At 43.9% G+C, this 22,365-nt stretch overlaps 1 protein-coding gene across 5 annotated transcripts in view; it reads left to right on the forward strand.

The window, feature by feature from the left end:
• Positions 1-22,365, forward strand: part of Myom2 (myomesin 2) — a 77,579-nt gene that overhangs the window by 20,192 nt on the left and 35,022 nt on the right. For 4 of the 5 annotated variants that reach the window (XM_085844136.1, XM_085844140.1, XM_085844137.1 and 1 more), the window contains exons 7-13: positions 801-889; positions 979-1,029; positions 3,993-4,157; positions 4,396-4,557; positions 13,482-13,623; positions 14,770-14,969; positions 15,585-15,638. In XM_085844136.1, coding sequence (XP_085700262.1) covers positions 801-889; positions 979-1,029; positions 3,993-4,157; positions 4,396-4,557; positions 13,482-13,623; positions 14,770-14,969; positions 15,585-15,638 — 863 coding nt within the window. The remainder of the gene's footprint in view (positions 1-800; positions 890-978; positions 1,030-3,992; positions 4,158-4,395; positions 4,558-13,481; positions 13,624-14,769; positions 14,970-15,584; positions 15,639-22,365) is intronic. The other variant, XM_085844139.1, reaches the window with a different exon arrangement.

Consider the following 22,365-nt stretch of genomic DNA (forward strand, 5'->3'; position numbering starts at 1 on the left):
TGTGTGGGTCATTTCAAATCGAGAGATTGCATATCATTTGTGATTCTCACCCTCAGCTACTGGCTTGGAAGCCCTTCTAGGGGATGCGGTGGGGTTCTCTACTTGACCAGTAGGGTACACCACACCTAGAAAGGCTCATGAATTTCTGCTCAGATCTTAAATACATGCTCTGGCTTCTTCCTGGGGTTCCACTGCGTTCTCAGCAGCTGGATCGTGGTGTGATATCAGAGCCACTTAGACCAGGACAGTGGCAGGCACAGTCCCAGCATACGAAGACATCATAGAAGTTGGAATTAATTGCTTAGCCCCTGAGTCACCTTGAACCAGCAAGAGATCAGTCAGCCCCCGGGCAGGGGAGAAACTCCTCTCTAGAGAACAGGTGCAGGACTCTCCCGAACATGGGTCTATATTGTCTCAGCAGGAAGGATTCTTCTGTGGTTCCAGAGGCTTCCCAGTGACCCCGTGAAACAACAGTCTAGGCTGAAAAGCAAGGTCAGACTGACTGGCGATCTCTCCTTGAACGTGAAATAAACAATTCCTGGAAGCACTTCTACCCTTCCTTTCTGAGAGTGCAGGTCTGGCATAGGCTGGGGTCAGGCATTCATTTGTATCTATTATTAATACTATGCCCTGCCCTTCGTTCCAAGATAGAGCTGGCGATGTTGTTCTCCAATAAATCACAAGTGATCCCGGTGACACGGTTGCTTTCCAGGAATGCTTTGTTCAAGTTCAGGATGTCGGCTGCGTCAGAACCTCTCACAAACTTGCTTTCTCTCACAAGCTTGCTTTCTCTCCCCAAGGGCCAACTTTGAGGACACCGCCACCTATTCAGCAGTAGCAACTAACCCTCATGGACAAGTGTCTACCAATGCCGCGGTGGTGGTGAGAAGTACGTTCCTGCTGTCTGCCCTGGGGAGGGGAAAGCCTGTGTCCTTGCCTGTCTCTTTCTGCGCCACATTCACCCATTTTCCCCTACAGGGTACCGAGGAGATGAGGAACCTTTCCACTCAGTAGGACTCCCAATTGGATGTAAGTACACCTGGGTGTCTTTGTCTAGAAAGTTGTTTAGTGACATAGCAGAAGGTGAGAAGTGAGGTTTTTTTCCCAGGGTAAAATCTTTGTTAAAGTTACAGTTCTAATACCTTTCTGGGTTTCCCCAGCCAGGGTTAGCGTGTGACAGATTTCTCTGCTGGCAAGCTGATGCTTTTAGACACAGGTGAAACCATCACTTATATATGGATTGGAAAAAAAAGAAATGAACAGAAATTCATAAGCGGATCTATGGTGGTGCTATAGTTTGTACATGAGGACACTCCATGCTTCTGGAAGTCCTTAGGCTATTTATGTGAGAACTAAATAGGACACACAGCCAGGGTATGCTGAGGATGGTACACATTATCTCAGTGCCCAACAAATCTCTTCCTCATGAGTGATACCCTGAAGCACGTGGCCCCTTGCTCTATTGTCAGTGTCAACACTGATCTGCTTGCCTTTAAACACCATGCACCTATTTTAGTGCCAGGGAAATGTTAGTGATGCCCCAAAACATAGACAGGAGCTGATCTAATGCTATCATAGTAGGGCTTTTTTATTTGAGCTAGCTCAGGCCCCCCAGTGCACGACTGTCATGCAGGATGGTTTTGGTGGTGGGAAGCCCCAAATATCTATTGGGGCAAGGCTTTATAGAAAGCTACAAGCTGCCGTGTGTGTGTGTGTGTGTGTGTGTGTGTGTGTGTAAGTATCTAGTTGGAGAGCTACCAAGGCCTTTAACATAACTGTCTGGTGCTAGGAGTCATATCATAAACTTAATTTCTGCTTCCCTCTGCATTGGTGGTCGTTAGGCAAGGGGTGGGCTTGTAACCTGGGGGTTCAGATCTACTGGGGCCATAATCTGGAGACACGGGTCTTGTTGGAGGTGTAACCTGGAGACACAGGTCTTGTTGAAGGCGAGTTTAGAGACTGGAGCTAGGCTTGGGTTTTGTTGGGGGGTAACTTGGAAACTAATGCTGGGTACCTGTCTGTCAGTTTACCTGAGTTCAAACTTAGGTCAGGCTCTTTAAAATGGAATCTGAATTGAAAAGATTTGGCCTCTCACTCTCAGCAAATAGGCTCCGTGGACATAGTGACCTATAGTGACCCTGTCTCAAGACATGCACTTCCCTGTGACCCAGGCTGGTGTTTCCCTGGGAGGCCCAAGAGTGTGCTGATGTAGACTATGTGAGGAAGGCCACCAGGCTGAGGCCACCAGAGATGAAGACCTACTTCAAATATAACTCATATATGGTTTGAGGACAAGGTTTAAGTTTGACCTGTGCTTCTACCAGAATTGCATTTCCATGTGGGCTTTGGCTTGGTCATGATTCCATTTATATATAAGGCCTAGTCATGAAGAATTTGCTGAGGTTAGATCTTTTGGCAACCACCAAATTATACACTCAGTGAATGAGGTTTATTGGGTGGGCCAACATCCAGCACTCGGCTGGTGTTAACCCACCCAGGAGATCGTGGAAGGCCGAGGTTGATGCAGGGAGGTCTGTAGGTCTGGAGTCCTGTACACCCTGAATACTTGGACTTTTGAGGTTATCTGCCTTACTGCAGGGTTTCTTCCATTAAAGTTTTATCTTTCTAAACAGAGACCTGAAAAATCTATAATAGCTGCAAAAAGACTGTCAGCTGACAGTGACAGTTAGATGGTCTTATGTGCACCACCCATTTCAGCAAATGTAAATTCTATCTATCTATCTATCTATCTATCTATCTATCTATCTATCTATCTATCTATCTATCTATTTTTATTTGCCCTTTTGAGCTTAGTGTCAAGTTCATTGGGCATAGTGACAATCCCTTTAAAGCACACACAGTTCAGCCACAGTTCAGCTATTGTTAAGGGAGCGGAGCTATCGTGGGGATAGAAAGAACTTCTGAACACCTCACCCATCCTCCCAAGTCAAAATCACTGTCTCCATTTTGCAGATAGTTTCTGACCTTTCCCTGCATGCATGTGTTTCTAAACCAGGGATGCCTTTCGGCTTTAGAATTTTACATTTCAAGTGTGGTGATGCACACCGGTGAGGATGCAGAGGCAAGAAGTAAGCAATACTAAGACCTTGTCTCAACAAAGAGCTGGGAATATAGCTTTGTGGTAGAGTGCTTGCCACTGGTACACAGTGGCTGTGTGCACACAGGGCATGCAAGGCCCCATACCATCGCTATAGCAACCAAATAAACAAACCTATTGGTTTTTTTCTGAAGCACATATATTCTACCAGGTACCTTTCCAGGGTTTATTCTGGTTCTAGTTGACATCTCCAGCTCTAGTTAGTGCTCTTACTGTGAAATAACACATGGATAAGAACTGTCCCACCGTTTATTTTAAAGAAGGAAATTCTATAACTTCAGTGGGCATAACTTGCCCAAAGTCACCCTTTGGGCAGAGGTGGGATGTAAATCCTACACTGTAAACACAGTAAGGCTCATGCTGTGTGTAGTGTCCCTGTGTTACCATGCCCCTAATGACAAGACAGATAAGCTGCTTTTCTGACAACAGAATGGCCATCTCCCAGCAGGCAGGCCGACAGAGCAGGGGCCATTGTTTTCTATAGTTCTGTGTTTGCAGGTCTGATATCCCAGGCTGCCTGTGTGTGTTCTGGGGAAGGCTGTATCCTGGCTTGCAGATAGTTTTCCTTCATTCTTCTGGGTACACAGCCTGCTCACTTGCCCATCTATAAGGAAGGATACTGACCCATCTCGGGGCCCCTCATCATAATTTCACCAAAGCTGAATCACCCCTGAATGCCCTGCTGTCCTCATACCACAATGCTTAGGGATTCAGCACATGAGTTTGGAGGATACAGACCCTGAGGTACCCCAACCCAACCCCCCAAGGACTCATACTCTATAGCCAGGCAAGGAAGCACCTGGCAGCTGGCAGTGGCTCTGAGCGTTTGCTGTGCAGACATGCTGGGCGCTAACTGTATCTCCTCTCACTCCAGTGCCCCTTTCATCTGTGATCCCGTACACACATTTTGATGTCCAGTTTTTGGAGAAATTCGGGGTCACCTTCAGAAGAGAGGGCGAGACAGTCACACTCAAGTGCACGCTATTGGTGACGCCAGATCTGAAGAGAGTACAGCCACGAGCTGAGTGGTACCGGGATGGTGAGTGTCTTGGTGAATCAGGCTTGGGGACATGGCCGACGTGTTGACTTCTCACTGATGCTCCGGAGCCTTTTGTGGAAGAGTGAATTTGGGCACTTGTCTCTCACTTCTGCTGGTGGGGAACCTGCCAGCAGCCAAATAGACCCAGGGAATTGACCTTGAACATCATCCCGGAGCCTCTGGGAGGAGATGGTGGGGGAAGCACCTGAGCTTACCCTGCCCTCTGGTTCTGTTTCAGATGTGCTGCTGAAAGAGTCCAAGTGGACCAAGATGTTCTTTGGAGAAGGCCAGGCCTCCCTGTCCTTCAGCCACCTGAACAAGGATGACGAGGGGCTGTACACTTTGAGGATCGTGTCCCGGGGTGGAGTCAGTGACCACAGCGCTTTCATGTTTGTCAGAGGTGCCTCAGCTTGGGGGTGGGAGGATGGGGGTGGGGGTACGGTCTAAGGAGAAGCTGGAAGAAGCTACATAACAGGAGGGGCCAGGGAAGAGACATAGGAAGGTGGATGGCGAGCCTTGACTATTGTACCCTCCCCTGACAAGAAATAGCCCCCTCCAAAGTTGCAAGGCATGTCGGTCATAGCAGGACCCTCAGAGTGACTGTGCTGATGCTCAGCTCATGAAAGTGCGGTGGGCTCCTTTAGCCTCTGGTGTGACAGACTGACTCAAGTCTAGAACAGTGAGGCTTTCACTTCTGCCAACTTACTTAATTCTTGCTGACTATGGTCGTGGCACTGCAGCACCGTTACAGAATGCCCTGGGTCTGATTTAATCCTCTGTCCTGCATCTCACCTTCAACCCAGGCTCAGTGGGGTGCCGTTCTTAATTATGTGATGGAGAAGGAAGCTCTTGATAGTGTCAGGCAATAGCAGTGATAGCATGTAAACACTTTGTCATATACACGAATGTAGGTGTGCATAGGCAAGTGTGCTCATGCATGATCTGCATAGACCATCTAAAATTCTTATGACAGCATCGTAAGTTGCTCTGTTTCCCAGCTGGAGACAACAAAGCAAGAACTTGGTTATCTTTCCTATGGAGGATGGGGCTAAATTTTGTTGGAGCCACAGCCCGAGAGAGAGGGAGTTCCCTCTGCAAAGCCCAGTGCTCTGTTTCTTGAGCTGTGTTCCTTTCTCAGTGTGTTGCTTCTGTCCTGATCCACCCAGGCTGCCTTCTGTGGGCTCCTTCCAGAGCCTGTTGGGGTGACCCCAGCTAAGGCTGCTGTCCCCTGGCCATCATACTTTCTGTCTGGCATAGCCAGTCATCGTTAGCTGGCCCCTCTGTTCTTCCTTCTGCAGCTCCAGTTGTGGAGGAATATAAAAACAACTGGGATGTTAGATTTTTTTTTTCTCTAAGTGACAGTAAGAGCAGAACTTCATGGAGGGCTCTGCCATTAAAGTGTGTTACCCCAGGAACAAAATTATGCACCTCACCCCCTGCACTTCCCACGAGATCGCATAAGCACACAGGGATGTGGTTTCAGGCTCTCCCACAGAGTTTTGTGGGTTTTATTAGGGTTGTCATTAAAAGATACCCCCTTCCATTCTCCTGTGTGGCTCTGGCAGAATGTTTTACACCATAAAAATGCAATGACTTCAAGCAGGTTTGATTACCGTGCTTAGTCAGCAGTATGGGCAGGAAGAACAGGGGGAGTTCAAGCGTTCAGATCACTTTCTGGAGGTTGTGAATGGAGAGGAAACACTAGGCTTGATGTTGATAAATCCCTGGCCTTTGGTACACTGGGGAGGTTTGAATCAGACACCACAGAATGCTCGGATTTCTGTGGGTACAACACAGCAGCCATGGCTCCTGAATAAATATGGATTTTAGATAAGAAAATCAAATGTTCAGTGTATCGACTTTCCAAGCAGCTCTGCTGGCCTTCAGTGTGGGAAAACTTGACCCAGGCATTTAACCACAAGTTATTCTTATTTTTTTTTGTTGTTAATTTCAAATTAAATTTTTAAAAAGTCACAGACGAGAAGAATAAGTATTCTAAGTTTTTTTTTTTAAAGTGTCTTGCGCGCGTCCGACTCGACCAGCAAGAACGACGCTGCAACAGGATCCTTCTGCACGCGTTTATTGGGAGAGCTTGATTGCAGAGGCGAAAAGACCCCTAGCCCAGCCCTGGTGCTGCTTTATATAGGCCTAGGAGAGGCGTGTCTCACACCCGGATTGTGTTGTGTTTGGTTGATGCTTACAACCTCATTTGCATTCTTACATCTGATTGGTTACTTTCTCTCTTATCTGATTGGTTACTTTCTCTCTCTTCTGATTGGTTACTTTCTCTCTCTTCTGATTGGTCAATTTCTCTCTCTTCTGATTGGTCAATTTTGGTCAATTCTCAAAACCTCATCTTGGCAAAAAACTTTCCTGCCTATGTATGCGTGGTGGCCAGCAGAAGCCTGTGCCACTCTGCAACAGCACATGTGGTTTCCCACATCTCCCCCTTTCTGTTTTAATAAAATGAGGCTGGACTAGGCCTGTGCAATTATGTCCATCTGCTGTGGCTCCTGTTTTAGGTCGTTCCTCCAGTGTCACAGTCTTTTCCCGTCGTAGGGTAACCCTATCGCCACCGGGCCCCGTGTCTTAGGTTGGCCTGTGCATGAGGAAAGTTGCCTGTCTCTGGATACCCCAGTGCTGTGTGACAGTAACTGCTAAGTGACCTAGGGCGAACTCTGCAAAAGAGGCCAGCCAAAAAATGAATTAGTGGGGAAATCATGATCACCCTGTCGTATGCATCAATGTGCAAGGGCTGATCAATGATTGTTGAGTCTCTCTCATGCGCAAGAGCAGAGAACTCAGATGCCGACTAATTCTTGAGCATAGATAACCAAACTTTGGGGGAGGCGCCGTTTTCAATAGCCAATAGTGCCTGAGATATAATCACCTTGTCACGTTTTTGTTGTGTTCTAAATTTGCATACCAACCAGAGCATGAGCGCCAGTCCACAGCATATGGCAGCACCAAACAAAATCACTCCCACCCATTCCTTAAAGTAAGAGAAAGCAGAGGAAAGCCAAGAGGTAAAGTCTCCAAAGGTCACAGGTTCCACTCTGGTTCCATTAAGGTTCAGGATCTGTATCTGCTGCCTCTTCTGCAGCCTGTCCAGCTCCTGCGACCAGTTTCCCTTCAGATAATTCGATAGGTCTGTACTTTTAATAAAAGAATTATTAATATACCTATTGGGAGTAATGCATACATGCAGAGTAGATGCCACACAACTCATTTGAATGACATCCATCATCTGTTCCATGTTATGCTGTAAAATATCCACTCTCTGATTCACTAACATTAATCCTGAGGTGAGATGAGAATCCACCCTTTGCAGAGTGAGCAATGCCTCAGACGTTTTTTCTGCTATCTGACTTATGGTATCAGCACTATTAACTTGATTGGCCATAGCAATTCCTGCGGTAACCGCTGATGCTGCAGACACTACAATGGCAGTGACAATGGCAGCTGTGATTCCAAAATCTCTCTTCTGTCTAATTAGACTCATTATTGGGAACTTCTCTGGATCTGCCTCAACAGGTACAGGGACCAAGATTGGTAGCTGTACCACTAAGGCTAAGGATTTGGTTCCATTCCAGCATTGCGTCAAAAAACAAGTGATATTTGTACAATCTAACCATTCTGTATCATTTTGAAATTCAGCCAATATAAAGAAAAATGGAGGACTAACACAAACTTCTACTGGAGAGGTAGTCATATTTCTGATAACTCTATTAGTTGTCACATTATCTAAATGAGCAGAGGTATTGGAAAGTGTGGCAGAAACATTCAGTATCTCATGAAAGGTGCCAGTCAGCAGTGCAAAGGCTGACAGACTGGTACTAGCACCTGCCTCATTACTTAAAATCCATTGGTAATATGGCCAAATATTTTCTTTTCCTGTAGCATCTTCCTTATCATTCATTACAGAAAAATCTAAAGGAGGTGACAAAGCAAAACCCTTTGCTATTTCTTTTCGAGGAAAAATTTTTGATTGACAAGGTGAAAAAACTATAGGAAATGTGAGGTCCGGATGACACCAGGGCACGCTGCGTTTGGCAGTAGCATTGCCAACAGGCCATCGTGATCTTTTGGGAATAGTCACCTTTCCCTTTATCATAATAGTGGTGATGTTTATAGGTGAAGTTATACTATTTCCAATATCACCTGAGCCTAATTGCTCTCCTTGGACGACTTGCGTTAAAGCATTAAGTAACACTTCAGAGCTCACTTTATTTTGGATAATGGGGTCTGCCCAATTAGAGATAACCTTTTTCTTTAAAAATATACAGGGTGTAAAAGGTCTATCCACATCATGCACAAAGCATAGTGTATAATTTAAATGAAAACTCGTACTATTATACACCCGTGGCTCTTGAGGAGTTTGTCGTGCACAAGGCGCATCCAGAAAACATTCTGTTGCATAAAACAAAGGCAAGGTGGAAGAATTGGAATGTACCGGTAAAGGTACTGGCCATGATCTTACTATGGCCCACAAAGGTATACTTATCCCGGTCTCAATCATCAGGAGCAGGAATAGCAGGATCATCTTGGGATTCATCTTGCTCTTTTACGGTCCTTGTCAGTCGCATCGGGACCCAAAGTGGATTTTCTTCACCCTGTGGAAAAACACAAATAGCTCCCCGGGATCTGATTAAGATAGGATCCGGGCCATACCATTTATTATCAAGGACATTTTTCCATTTGACCATTTCATTGGGCGATTGAGGCCATTGTCCGTGCCTTTCGGCTGGTGATCTTCCAGCATCATCCAATTTTAAAAATTAAGAGTAAATATTGTAAGGGATAGAGCCATCTTTGGCGTCATAGCCTCTATTCCCCCTTTCTGTTTTTGCAAATATTGTTTCAAAGTACGATGAGCTCTCTCAATGATGCCTTGGCCCTGTGGATTATAGGGCAGTCCAGTAATATGTTTCACTTGCATTTGTTTGCAAAATTGGTTAAATTTAGAAGAAGTATATGCAGGACCATTATCTGTCTTTAGCACTAGGGGCTTACCCCATGCAGCCCAAGCCTCTAAGCAGTGAGATATGACATGAACTGCTTTTTCCCCTGACAAGGGAGAGGCATGTAGGACACCAGAACTGGTATCGATGGACACATGTACATATTGTAATTTCCCAAAAGCTGGGATATGCGTGACGTCCATTTGCCAAACATCTAGGGGTCGCAATCCGCGAGGATTAACGCCCACGGAAGGTGCATTAATGAATTCTACACACCTACCACACTGGAGGACAATATCTCGAGCTACTGTTCGTGTGAGCTTAAACTTTTGTCATAATGTAGAAGCAGGGACATGATAAAGTTGATGAAAATTTTTTGCACTTTCTATAGAATTTTGTGATAGGAAAACCGTATCTCTGGTGGCTGAATCAGCAATTGCATTACCCTTAACCATAGGTCCAGGTAATGATGTATGTGCTCTAATATGTTGAATATAAAAGGGATGCTCACGCATCAAAATACAATTTTGTATTTTCCTCAAAGTTTCAGTTACTGGACTAGACTGCTTAAAATTTCCAACAGTCTCTAACATTAGTACAGCATTAACCACATAAACAGAATCAGAGATAATATTTATGGGCATAAGAAATCTTTTAAAGACTTCTAAAACCACCAAACATTCTACCAATTGAGGGGCTCCTGGTGTAAATTGCAACCTTACAGCCTTTTCATTAATCACATAACTTCCAATTCCTGTTTTGGATCCATCTGTATAAATATCAATGGCTCCCTTTATAGGAGTGTTAGCCGTTACATTTGGAAATATAACTGGATGTAATAACAGAAAATGTAATAAAGGATGTTTAGGATAATGATTATCAATTAAACCAGAATAACTGCATCTAAGAATAGCCCATTCATCTATAGTCGCACACAACGTCTGCATTTGTGCAGCAGTATAGGGGACAATTATGCTATCCGGCATTTTTCCAAAGTGAGTAATTGAACTTTTTATGCCTTTATGGGCCATATTTGCCACCATGGTGGGATAATGCTCTATAGTCTTATTAGGGGATATATGTGGATGTATCCATACTAGAGGACCATCTTGCCATAATACAGCAGTTGGCAAGTTTATGGTTCGTAATATGCATAGGCAAAAAGGTTTTTGCTCATTTATACGATTTAGCTGTGCTGTTTGGATCGCCTTTTCTACCTTCCTAAGACCATCAGAAGCCTCAGGTGTTAATTGTCTCAATGAGGTAATATGTGATTCACCTTCTAAAATTTGAAATAGAGGTTTTAATTCCGAAGTAGGGATCATTAAATAAGGTCTATTCCAATTTATATCTCCTAATAATTTTTGAAAATCATTTAATGTCTTTAGATGATCTTTTCTTATACTAATCTTTTGTGGGGTAACACACTGTAAAGTAATAGTGGCTCCTAAAAATTGACTAACATTAGACTGCTGTACCTGTTCTGGTGCAATAATCAAGCCATTATTTTTTAAAGTTCCATTAAGAAAGCCATATGCTCGCTGTATACTTTCTTCTTCAGGTCCACAAATCACAATGTCGTCCATATAATGACAAATTTTTAAGGAGGGGAAACCATCTCTGACTGCTTGTAAAGCTTTTCCTACATATAATTGACATATGGTAGGGCTATTTGCCATTCCTTGGGGCAATACCCGCCATTGATACCTTTTATCAGGCTCTATATGATTAACAGAAGGTAGGGTAAATGCAAATCTAGGTTTATCTTTCTTATTTAATGGAATGGAAAAGAAACAATCCTTAATATCCACCACTATAATTTTCCAATCCTTAGGTAGAGCTGAAAGTAGGGGGAGTCCTCTTTGTACAGGACCCATAACTTGCATTTGTGCATTAATGGCTCTGAGGTCATGTAACAATCTCCATTTACCTGACTTTTTCTTTACAACAAAAATAGGGGTGTTCCAGGGTGATTGTGTGAGTTCTACATGTCCCAAGTCTAATTGTTCTTGTACTAATTCTTTAGCTGTTTTTAATTTCTCAGAGGATAAAGCTGCTTTTAACTTCTCAGAGGCACCCACAACACGTCCTCCGTACGCCACAAAGGCTCCTCAGCGGCCCCTAGAAAACCCAGCCCTTTCTTATCTGCTTTTACTGTGGCTTTAACTGGTGAAATTCTACCTTGTAAACTTTTTCCTAGACCTAGTCCAGGTATATATCCCATTCCTTTCATCATTTCCTTGCTTTTCTGAGAATAATCATTAGTCAGTATAAAGTTCATGGCTGACATCACATCTCTTCCCCATAAGTTTACAGATAAAGGGAGTACATAAGGTTGAAAAAGCCCTGTCCTTCCTTCTTTATCTTTCCATTGTAAGGATTTTGCACTTATAGTTGGTGTAGCCTCATATCCTAATCCTTGTAAGCTATGTGATGATTGATTAACAGGCCAAGAAGCAGGCCACCAATTACTAGATATAATGCTTTTATCTGCTCCTGTATCCATTATACCTTGAAAGGTTTTTCCTTTTATTTGTAAAGATGTGTACTCTCTTTTCAAACCTACTCTTTCCACCCTTTGTACACTACTTTTGCATATCACCTGTTTTCTTATGTTGTTTAGAATAACTCTAAACTTGAATTTCCAATTTTAAGCTAACTTTCTGTTACAAGCAAAAGGCTGCCTGCCCCTTTAAAAGCTCCATTTGCAATCGGCCCTCAACAGGGCTTTTTCAGCTGTACTTGACTCCCAGCCACCATGCAGCTAACTTGTCAATTTTTGCTGTGCAGACTGAGACTGCTTTTTATTATTTTTCAACATGAAACACAGAACAATAATCATTCAATCATCCAAGCATGAATTGACAAACATATAGACAATTTGGTGCACCAAAAACAGACAATAGACAGCTCAAAGGGACACAGATATCCTAACCAGAACTAAGAATCTCTCCATAGGAGTCAGAGAGGAAGCAGGACGTCTCCCGTTTTCCTTCTGTCCCTAGGAGGGCTCTGAAATAGCTTATTTTCATTTTTTCTCTTTCTTCTGGGAATTCTGCACAGTGGCTGCTTCTAATAGTTACTCCTCTTTCCCTGAGAGCTATCGTTAAGCCTTTGATGAAGGCTGCCTCTTTAGTCAAAGTCCTCGAGAGGAGGGTAAATTGACTTAATTTTTTGTTCTTCATTTTTTATATTATCCTTTATATCTTTATATTATCCTTTGTATCTTTATATTATCCTTTGTATCTTTATATTTTATATTATCCTTTGTATCTTTATTTTTAGCTTCCTTTCTTTTTCTCTTTTTTTTTTTTTTTTATATTTCTTAAGTTACTTATTTTTCTGCGCGCGTCTTCTTTTTCCTTTCTCTCTGTTTCTGATATGCCTTCCTGGTACTCCTACAAAATCGCTGCCCTTCCTTAACAGCTGGTCCCTCACAAACCCAGCAACAACTACCAGACCTACTGCGTAAGAAAGCATACCTCTCAGAGACTTACCTTAATTTCTTTATACTTACCGGTACCACCGTTCCTCAGCTGAAGAGTTCTGAATCCGTGCGGTCGAATCCTTCTCAGCAGCCTGTTTTGCAGGAACACTTTATTAACACCGCTCCCCAGCTGAAGAGTTCTGAACCCACGCCGGATCCTTCTCAGCAGCCTGTTTTACCGGAACCTTTATTAACTGCTCCTTCCCCGCGATGCAGTTCTGAATCCTCCCTGTAGCAGGGGGTCTTCGCTCGTGCCTGAAGATGTTTCGTCCCGGGTTCTCGGCACCACTTCTTGCGCGCGTCCGACTCGACCAGCAAGAACGACGCTGCAACAGGATCCTTCTGCACGCGTTTATTGGGAGAGCTTGATTGCAGAGGCGAAAAGACCCCTAGCCCAGCCCTGGTGCTGCTTTATATAGGCCTAGGAGAGGCGTGTCTCACACCCGGATTGTGTTGTGTTTGGTTGATGCTTACAACCTCATTTGCATTCTTACATCTGATTGGTTACTTTCTCTCTTATCTGATTGGTTACTTTCTCTCTCTTCTGATTGGTTACTTTCTCTCTCTTCTGATTGGTCAATTTCTCTCTCTTCTGATTGGTCAATTTTGGTCAATTCTCAAAACCTCATCTTGGCAAAAAACTTTCCTGCCTATGTATGCGTGGTGGCCAGCAGAAGCCTGTGCCACTCTGCAACAGCACATGTGGTTTCCCACAAAAGTGCACACAGACATTTATATTTCCTGATATCAGTCTGCTGGGTTAATAAACACATTCAAATACTTTAGTGATAAAGACCAAACTGAGCAGAGAGAATGTGAGTTTGGAGGCCTGTGGGCAGGCTAGGCAGGATGTGAGTAACTGTTTCCCCACCACAGATGCTGACCCACTGGTCACAGGGGCTCCCGGGGCACCCATGGACCTGCAGTGCCATGATGCCAACCGAGACTATGTCATCGTGACTTGGAAACCACCCAACACCACTACTGAGAGCCCTGTCATTGGCTACTTCATTGACAAGTGAGTGTGTGCTGTGTTCCATCCACATGGGGGCGGGAACACCCGTGCGTTTACTAAGGCAAGCATTTGGATGTGTGATGTCACTGCAGGCTGACAGAACCATTCAGGAGCGTAGTGCCACTATGGTCTTCCAATGTTACTGATAAAACAATTGATAAATGATGCTAGTCTAGTAGGTTGAGCCCTGGGAGACCCCAGTAAGACATCAGCCCTGGCTCAGCTCAAGTGAGATGCACAGTGGAGACACAGATCCACCCCCAGACTTAATCTCACAAAGCTTTGCCACCCCAGCTGCAAGAGGAATCAGCAACAATGTAGCTTGTCTTGTTTAACTTTGCTGTGATGGTTTTTGCTTTATCATCTTTTATTTTGTTGTGTTTTATTATCATCTCTTACAGCCTGTTTTTCTCTAATGAGGGAGAGAAAGAGAGAGGGAAGGTGGAAACTGGGAGAAGTAAACATGTTTGAAAACAGGAATTATTTTAAATTATTTAAATCACAACGGTTGAACTTATCTGTCTATCCATGTAACTGCATGTATGTGGCTTTCTGTCATTTGCCCTTTTCTCAGTGATTATCTATCTATCTATCTATCTATCTATCTATCTATCTATCTATCATCTATCTGTCTTTCTGTCTACCTGATATGTATCTGATTGTTCATCTATCATCTATGCATCTATCTTACCTATCATCTATTTAAATCTTATCTACTTTATCTTATCCTATCTTATCTATCATTTATTTACATCTCTGTATTGTCTGCCTTACCTTCCTGCTGTTTCCCATCTTATCACGATTCTTATCTATAGTCCATCATCTACCTATGTCCTTGCTTATCCTGCCTGTCTTATCTCTATTTTATCTATCAGTGCTATCATCTATCTATCACCTCTCTTCTCTACCCATTTATCTGTCTGTCTATCCATCCATTCTCTATGGATGTACATAGAGATACCTATTGAGCTTACTAAATAGTTTTTAAGGTTTATTGTATTACTATCAATAGAAGTCAGTGTTTCAGTAGTGTGGATTTATATCCAAATGGCTCCCCTGTGGTGACTGCTCTCTATGAGAGCACAGCCCTGAGTATTTAGTAGACTACCATATGTGCTTCTTCTCTCTACACTTCTTTTTCACTTGAAGATGTGAGGTGGGAACTAACAACTGGGTTCAGTGTAACGATGCACCAGTAAAGATCTGCAAGTACCCCGTCACCGGACTTTTCGAAGGAAGATCGTATGTGTTCCGCGTGAGGGCTGTCAATAATGCCGGCATTAGCAGGCCTTCCAGGATCTCCGATGCTGTGGCCGCCCTTGACCCTGTTGACCTCAGAAGGTTGCAAGGTATGCTCACTCAAGTCCCAGTAGTGCCTGAGGACCTCTGAGGCACCTGCATGTACCTCTGTTACCCACTGCATGTGAGCCTTAAGCATGGCATCCTGCAAGGAGTGTGGCAGAGCAATGTTTCCCCAGTCTTGATGTTTCCATCAGCATTGTCAGTAGACTTGGAGGTGATTGGTGCTCCTTGAGGACTAAGAGGCAGCCAGGCATACCCTGTGCCTTACAGCAGTGCCTCTTACCTCTACCAAGCACTGGAATCTAGGATGCTCAGCCACCTGCTCTCTGTCTGTCAATGGCACAGTTTCAGTATAGAGCGGGACTGAGGTCTTGACCCCAAGCCACTCTGTGTCCAGTTTTAAACTCTCTGGCACAAATTTCTTCATTGGAACCTCATCGTGGTTCACTCGAGTTACCTTATTATGAGTCCTTCGACCCGCTACAAAGAACTGAATGTGATGAGAATTACCAGGGACACTTCCAAAATGCCAGAGGTCATGACTCCATACCTGTTGTTGCCTAAATGCTATGCCAGCTTGCAACTTGCCCTGTATTAGGGAGACATGTACTTCCTTTAGGGAACTCTTGGATGTCAAAGTCACTGTCACCTTTTCTTCACAGCGATTCATTTGGAAGGAGAGAAAGAAATCGTCATCTACCAGGATGATCTTGAAGGTGAGGATTTCTTTCTTCAGCTTTGAGAACTTGAGCTGGAGATGAGAGAGGCTTTAAGCAGAGGGGACAATGATCAAGCTGTAGGATGTCTGGGATGTTATGTCTGGGATGTGCTCTTCTAGGGACTCCTGCAGGTAAAGGCAAGGTCTGATTCTGAGCTGGTATTGGGTCTTTTCTTTTTATCTATTTTTTGTGTGTGTGCATGTGTGTGTGTGCATACATTACACATGCTTCTAGAGGCCAGAGGACAACTTTGTCATTTCTCAGGTACCACTTCTTCTCTGTCTCTATTTCTGTGGTTGTCTTTCTCCCTCTGTCTGTCTGTCTGTCTGTCTGTCTGTCTGTCTGTCTCTCTGTGTCTCTGTCTCTGTCTCTCTGTCTCTCTCTCTCTCTCTCTCTGTGTCTGTCTGTCTGTCTGTCTGTCTGTCTCTCTGTGTGTCTGTCTGTCTGTCTCTGTCTCTGTCTCTTTTGAGGCAAGATATCTTAGTGGTCTGGAGCTTGCCAAGTAGTCAGCACATCCCAGGAATCCTCCTGCCTCTGCTCTCTGAATGCTAGAATTACAACTCTATACACTTGGCTTTCTATACTGGTTCTGGGATCAGCAAGAACTCTACCAATTGAGAAATTCCCCACCTTGCTAATCCTCTTAGCGGAAGAATATTTTATTTTTATTTTAATGTTTTCAGCAAGAGTTTTATCCCAGACATTTGAACTGAAATTGGTTGTGACTTCCCTGTCAGATGGCACCTTGGTTTGTTACACTGTATTTCTCTTCAAGCTTGATGTTGGGAATCTGTCTCATTAGCATGTACCCTGAGTCACTAGAAAGAAGGGCTAAAGTGACTCAGGTGACTTGTGTCACACCATGAATCAGACATCCTGAGGGTTTAGTTCGCCTTACTACTAGATCACAGTACAGTTAAGAGAAACTTAAATCGTAGATGGAAGTGCTTCCTGTCAAGCCTGGTAACCCGAGTTTGATTTCTGGAACTCACACTGGAGGGAGAAAACTAATTCCTTAAAGTTGTTTGGAAACACACACACACACTCACACACATACCACAGAGACACCACACATATAGCATACACACATAAACTCATACATACTCTCTCTCACACACTCTCTTACTTATACACACACTCACATACACACACTCACACATACACAAACACACACACATATACTACATACACACTTATATATTCATTCACAAAACATACACATATACAAACACACACATGCTCATACACATATACATATTCACACACACTCACATACACACACACTCACACATTCCTCCTCCTCTTTTTCTTCTTTCTCTCCTTTTCTTGTCCCTCCTCCCTCCTCCTCTTCCTCCTCCTCCTCTTCCTCCTCCTCCTCCTCCTCTTCCTCCTTCTCCCTCTCCTCCTCCAACAAGACTGCAAATCAGTTTGAAGTCACCAGTGAAGCAGAGGTGCTTCCTGGCTCTTCTTCCATGTATTAGAGAAGATTCCTCCCAGTGCTGTTGCCAACCAGAATTGACTTTTAGGTGTGCGGTACACAGTCTCCAAAGGATCAGCCACATATTGTGTCTTCTATCCTATGAAGGCGACAGGGTCTCTAAAGGGGCGTGCTTCAATCCTGACCACAGAGGAAGTTCAGTTCCACAGAAAGCACTTGGGGATTCTGCAGAGGTGACCCCAAGGTGGAACTAGTGGTCTTTGTCAAACATCTATCTCCAGAAGCCCTCCAAAGCTATGAGAGACACCTGTTCAATACTCAGCAGAGGAAACTGGCTCAGGCAGGGTGGCTTACAACCCTGCTTAACTGTCTGTCTCCTCAGTCTAGCACTCTGCCAAGTGCAGGACCTACTGAAACATAGATATCTGAATGACTGAGAAATGCCTCTGCTATATACTGGACAAGATAGTCTTGCTCTGAGCAGGTCCGTATGAATGGGAGGTTTGGCATGCTGGAGGAATGGCATTCTCTTTCACTCTCATGGGATGCAGGATTAGCAGAGAAATGCTGTGCTCTTCCAGAGTTGGACCGTGGAATTCACACCCCATAACAAAGGCCACGGTGAGAAGGTGCAGCTTGCTTCGTAAATGCCTTGTGTGGCGAAACCTGTAGTTCCATGAAGCAGCAGAGCCTAATAAAACCCAAGGGCAGGGAGCTTCCAACTATTGCCTTCTGGCTAAAGGAGCCGCGGTTCAGTATATGGGCATAGATGCATTTGGGAAGTGTATTGAGTAAAGAATACTGTTGAGTCAAAAAATAATGTTGAGTAAAGGAAACATTTCCACAGTCATAACAGAGATGACGTCACAGTGAGGTGCTGCCTAGGGCGGTCAGGTATCCCCTGCCCCTTCCCTGCACCCCTTTCCAGCTGTCTTCACCCTCCCTCATGGTCGCTATGAGAGCATTTGAAAGGCTGGTATCTGTTCATGCTGCTGACCTCAGAAGGTGGAGGGTGATACCCTAACATAGAGGACTTAGGATCTTGGTATAGGCTGATATCTAGCCTCATGGGGTGGCTAACACTGGTTTGAGGCTTTGCTTGCTGAGAAGAGTGATTCCAATGGTCTGCAGTCATGCTGGCCGTGTGTAGGGGGAGAGGATTGGAGAGTAAGTTTGTATTCTGGTTTTATTCTGTTGTGGGGAAAAACAAACAAACACCCTAACCTAAAGCAACTTGGGGAGAAAGTTATTTTATCTCACACTAGTGTAAGCCACAGTCTGCCATTGAGGGACATCAGGGCAGGAACAGAATCAGACGTTGTGGAGGAACTCTGTACTAGCTCATGGCTTCTTGGCTGGAAAGGAGGTGCGGGGGGGGGGGGAGGGGGAAGATAGGGGAAACCTAAATGCTCTCTGCTTCTTTCTTCTTGGTTCATGGTTTGATAGCTTTTTCTTACAGTCCAAGATCACCTGCCTAGGGATAGTAGCACCCACAGCGGGCTGGGGCACTTCTGCATCAACCATCAATCAAGACAGTGGCCCATAGTCATTACCTCTACAGGTCAGTCTGATGAAGGCAGTTCTTCAACTGTGATTGAAGCTCTTCAGTCTCTTCTCAGGTGATTTCGACTGTGCCCAGGGGACACTTGAGAATACTGTTTAACTGTTTAACCATGAATATTTGTCTTAAACTAATCTTTAAAGAAGTTCCATAGTGTTTTCAAGCATGTTATGTCTGAGTTCAGACATCAGCTATGAGCAAGCTCTTCTTTCTATCATTTGTCATAGAATCTAACACTTCTTCCTCTTTCCGTTCTTCTCCCCCATTCCCACAGTTCTGAGGAATCACACCAGTGCTTCACAGACAGCTCTGACACTAACTGCTCCCTTCCTCCCTAGCTCTGTTTTGTTGTTGTTTGTTTGTTTGTTTGTTTGTTTTTGTATTAAAACATTCCTTTAGACATTTGTTTTAATGAAATGGAAACATTACTTTTACTGACTAAGAGCAACATTCCAAAACGAGTTTAGTCTGTTCACTGTTTTCTAGTCTTTTTGCTTCACCTTACTCTCAGTTGGTCAGTCCCTTCCATTCACGTCAACGCTTTTCCTTTAATATAATTTACCCTTTCCAGTTTCCTGGAAAGGCTAAGTAAGATATGTTCCTGTATAATATACTAAAAGATTGTTTTTTATTTATGTATTTTTAAACCTTATTACTTTGTTAGTCTCTCTGTCTCTCTCTGTCTCTGTCTGTCTCTCTCTGTCTGTCTCTCTCTGTCTGTCTCTCTCTGTCTGTCTCTCTCTCTCTCTGTCTCTCTCTGTCTCTCTCTGTCTCTGTCTCTCTCTCTCTCTCTCTCTCTGTGTGTGTAAGCGTGAATGTCATGGTTTGATTGCAGAGGCCAGAGGACGACTTTGCAGGGTTAGTTCTCTCTTTCCACCTTTTGTGGCATCTTCATTAGCTTTAACTGTCAACTTCACACAGCCCAGAATCAACTGAGAAAGTAGTCTCAACTGAGGTATTGCTCAGATAAGACTGGCCTGTGGACATGTCTGTGGGGGATTGTCTTGGTTGTTAATTGGTGTAGGAGGAGCCAGCCCACTGTGGGCAGCGCCATTCCTTGTGTAGGTGATTCTGGGTATCAAAGAAAGCTAGCCAGGTAAGCAAGAGCTCCAACGAGCCAGCAAGTACTCCAGAGTCTCTCCAAGTTCTTGCTTGAATTCTCACCCTTACATCTTTCAGTGATGGGCTGTAACCTATGAGCTGAATAAACATAGTCTTCTCCTTGGTTAGAATTTTTTTTAAGATTTATTTATTTATGTTATGTATATGCATACACTGTAGCTGTCTTCAGACACACCAGAAGAGGGCATCAGGCCCATTCCAGATGGTTGTGAGCTACCATGTGGTTGCTGGGAATTGAAACCCAGGACCTCTGGAAGAGGAGTCAGTGCTCTTAACTGCTGAGCCATCTCTCTAACCCCTAGAAGTTTTATTATAGTAACAGAAATAAAATTAAAGCATGTGGTTTCTGGGGATTGAACTCAGGTCACTGGGCTTGTGTAGACACACTTTGATCTAGATCCTGCTATCTCTGCAAGATAGATTTCATTCTACTGACTCCATATTCCAGATCCTGTGAACTGCCTCAGGACAGGAAGCTTGTCCCCTGTGAGTTCAGCTGATCATCTATCCTGGAAATTGTAGCCTTTGGCTTTGGTTTCTCATTCGCTTGACTTCTGGACTCTTGAGAACTCTGTAAACTCCAAATCAACTTCAGGTTTCAGCAACTTAAGGAATCTTCTTCCGGGGTGACGGTGGTTTCCTTGGGTTGATACATAGAACAAAATGCAGGCTTGTGACCCAGAAGCCCCACACTTAAACCACAGCTCATCCTTTTCAATGACTGTGGAATTGGGCATGGTCAGGGCTCCTATTCAGCATCCAGACTGGAACTGGGCAGTGTTATCTTCCAAGGGGAAAAAGATGATGGATATGGAAACATTTTAAATAATAACAAGATAAAAATAATACACATATATGTATTATAATGCTGTATTTTTTGTTATCAGAATAATTCTAGCCTGAGTAGTATGTCTGTATACAAGAGAACATAGCACATGTACCCATGTTTCTGTCCAGCATAGTCAAGGCCCGAGAGAACTGGTGGGAAGTGAGCAGAGGCCAAGGGCGTTTGTAACTAACCAGCTGTGTCCAGCTCCACAGCAAAAGGCACAGGGAGAAATACTTGGTCATTTTCTTTTATCTTTATGTCTATAGACCTCTCCCCTCACCCTGGGTGGGTTTCTGTGAATCTCATCAGTCTATTTGTGGTTCTTAGGCCATCCCCAGCCTGGTTTCTTGTGTCCATGGCTAGGGTCTCTGCAGCTCTGCTGCTTGCTTGCCCCAAGGTTGTGTAGAAAGTCCTAATGACTCAAGACTTTCATCCTCACTGGGAGATTTCTGCTTGCAAAGGCTGGATTTTTACTTCTTGTCTTGGTTTCCAATAAACCAAGCCATGCACCAAAAACTACACAATAGATCTCAGCTCTGAAGTGTGACATTCAGTTTGCAGTTCCTGTCTGCTCCAGGATGGTGGGAACCATATATGATATATCCTTTGGTTTGCTCCATCAGAAGTGATTTGGTCGGGGAGCTTGGCAGAATTTTTGGTGACTTTTTCTGGTGTCCTTCTTTGTATTATTTTGGGTGTTATACAGCTAGTGGGGACCTGGGCTGCTCCCCTTTCCCTCAGTCACCTTCTGTCTCCCCACTTTCCTGGAGACATGCTGACTCCTTGGTGAAATTCAACCCACAGACAGGCATGCTTCCAGACCAGGCTGAGCCTTCTAGAGCAAGCTGTGCTCTGTGAAGGGACTCTCACAGTGAAACCCAATCTTGTTTTGTGCTGTTTCCATGTGGCTACTCAATTTGCTGCCTGGAGCTAAGTCGCAAGGGAGCAACTAGATATTTCGAAGGGCAGATAGATGTCCGGGGACTGTTCTAACCATTTTAATCATGTGCTAATCTAACTGAAACTCCTAATATTTTGTATAACAATTAAAGCGACCTTGGGTTTGGCAAAACCTGGATCCCTGTGAAAATCTCTTGTGAATTCAGACACAAATTTTTACCACCTCACATGTATTTAAAAAACTTAGCTAGGTGAGAGGGGACATAGGTATACCAGATGTCTTTGATCATAAATATCTCTTGACAGTTATTTGCAAAGGGCTTATCACCATCTCTGTTAAAGTTTAAATAAACAGGCACAGATTGCACCGCTTGCAATGTGTATAGATCTTTGGAGGAAGGAAAGAGCAGCAGTCTTAGGAACTAATGTAAGACTTCAGTACTCAGTATGGAGACACCAGCAAGATGCGGTCTGTGTCGGTGCCTTGGCAATGTTGCCTGCTGCCTTCGCAAAGGCAAGATCCTGGTTTGGGAGATTACTTCTAGAAAAATCCTTTCCTCCGTCCTGTAGAAAATCTAGAAGACTTTTGGCTGAGACTTTTAGGAACTATTGTTTTGTTAATTTTTTTAAAATCAGAAATAAAAATAGAGTGATCTTTAATGGAGTGTTTTTGCTTTGAATTTGTCAAAAACGATCCTGAGATCTGTTTGTCTTCTGAGTGGAAATGGCCAACTGTGGCAGGCCACACCAGGGAAGGTTTTGTTTTTGTTTTTTGTTTTGAAATAAAAAGCTATTTTATTTTATGTGTAAGAATATTTTGCCTGCTTGTGTGTATATATATATATATATATATATATCACATGTGTGAGTGTTG

Source organism: Mus caroli, unplaced genomic scaffold (genome assembly GCF_978045245.1).
Source record: "Mus caroli unplaced genomic scaffold, Mus_caroli_1 scaffold_10, whole genome shotgun sequence".
Classification (NCBI taxonomy): domain Eukaryota; kingdom Metazoa; phylum Chordata; class Mammalia; order Rodentia; family Muridae; genus Mus; species Mus caroli.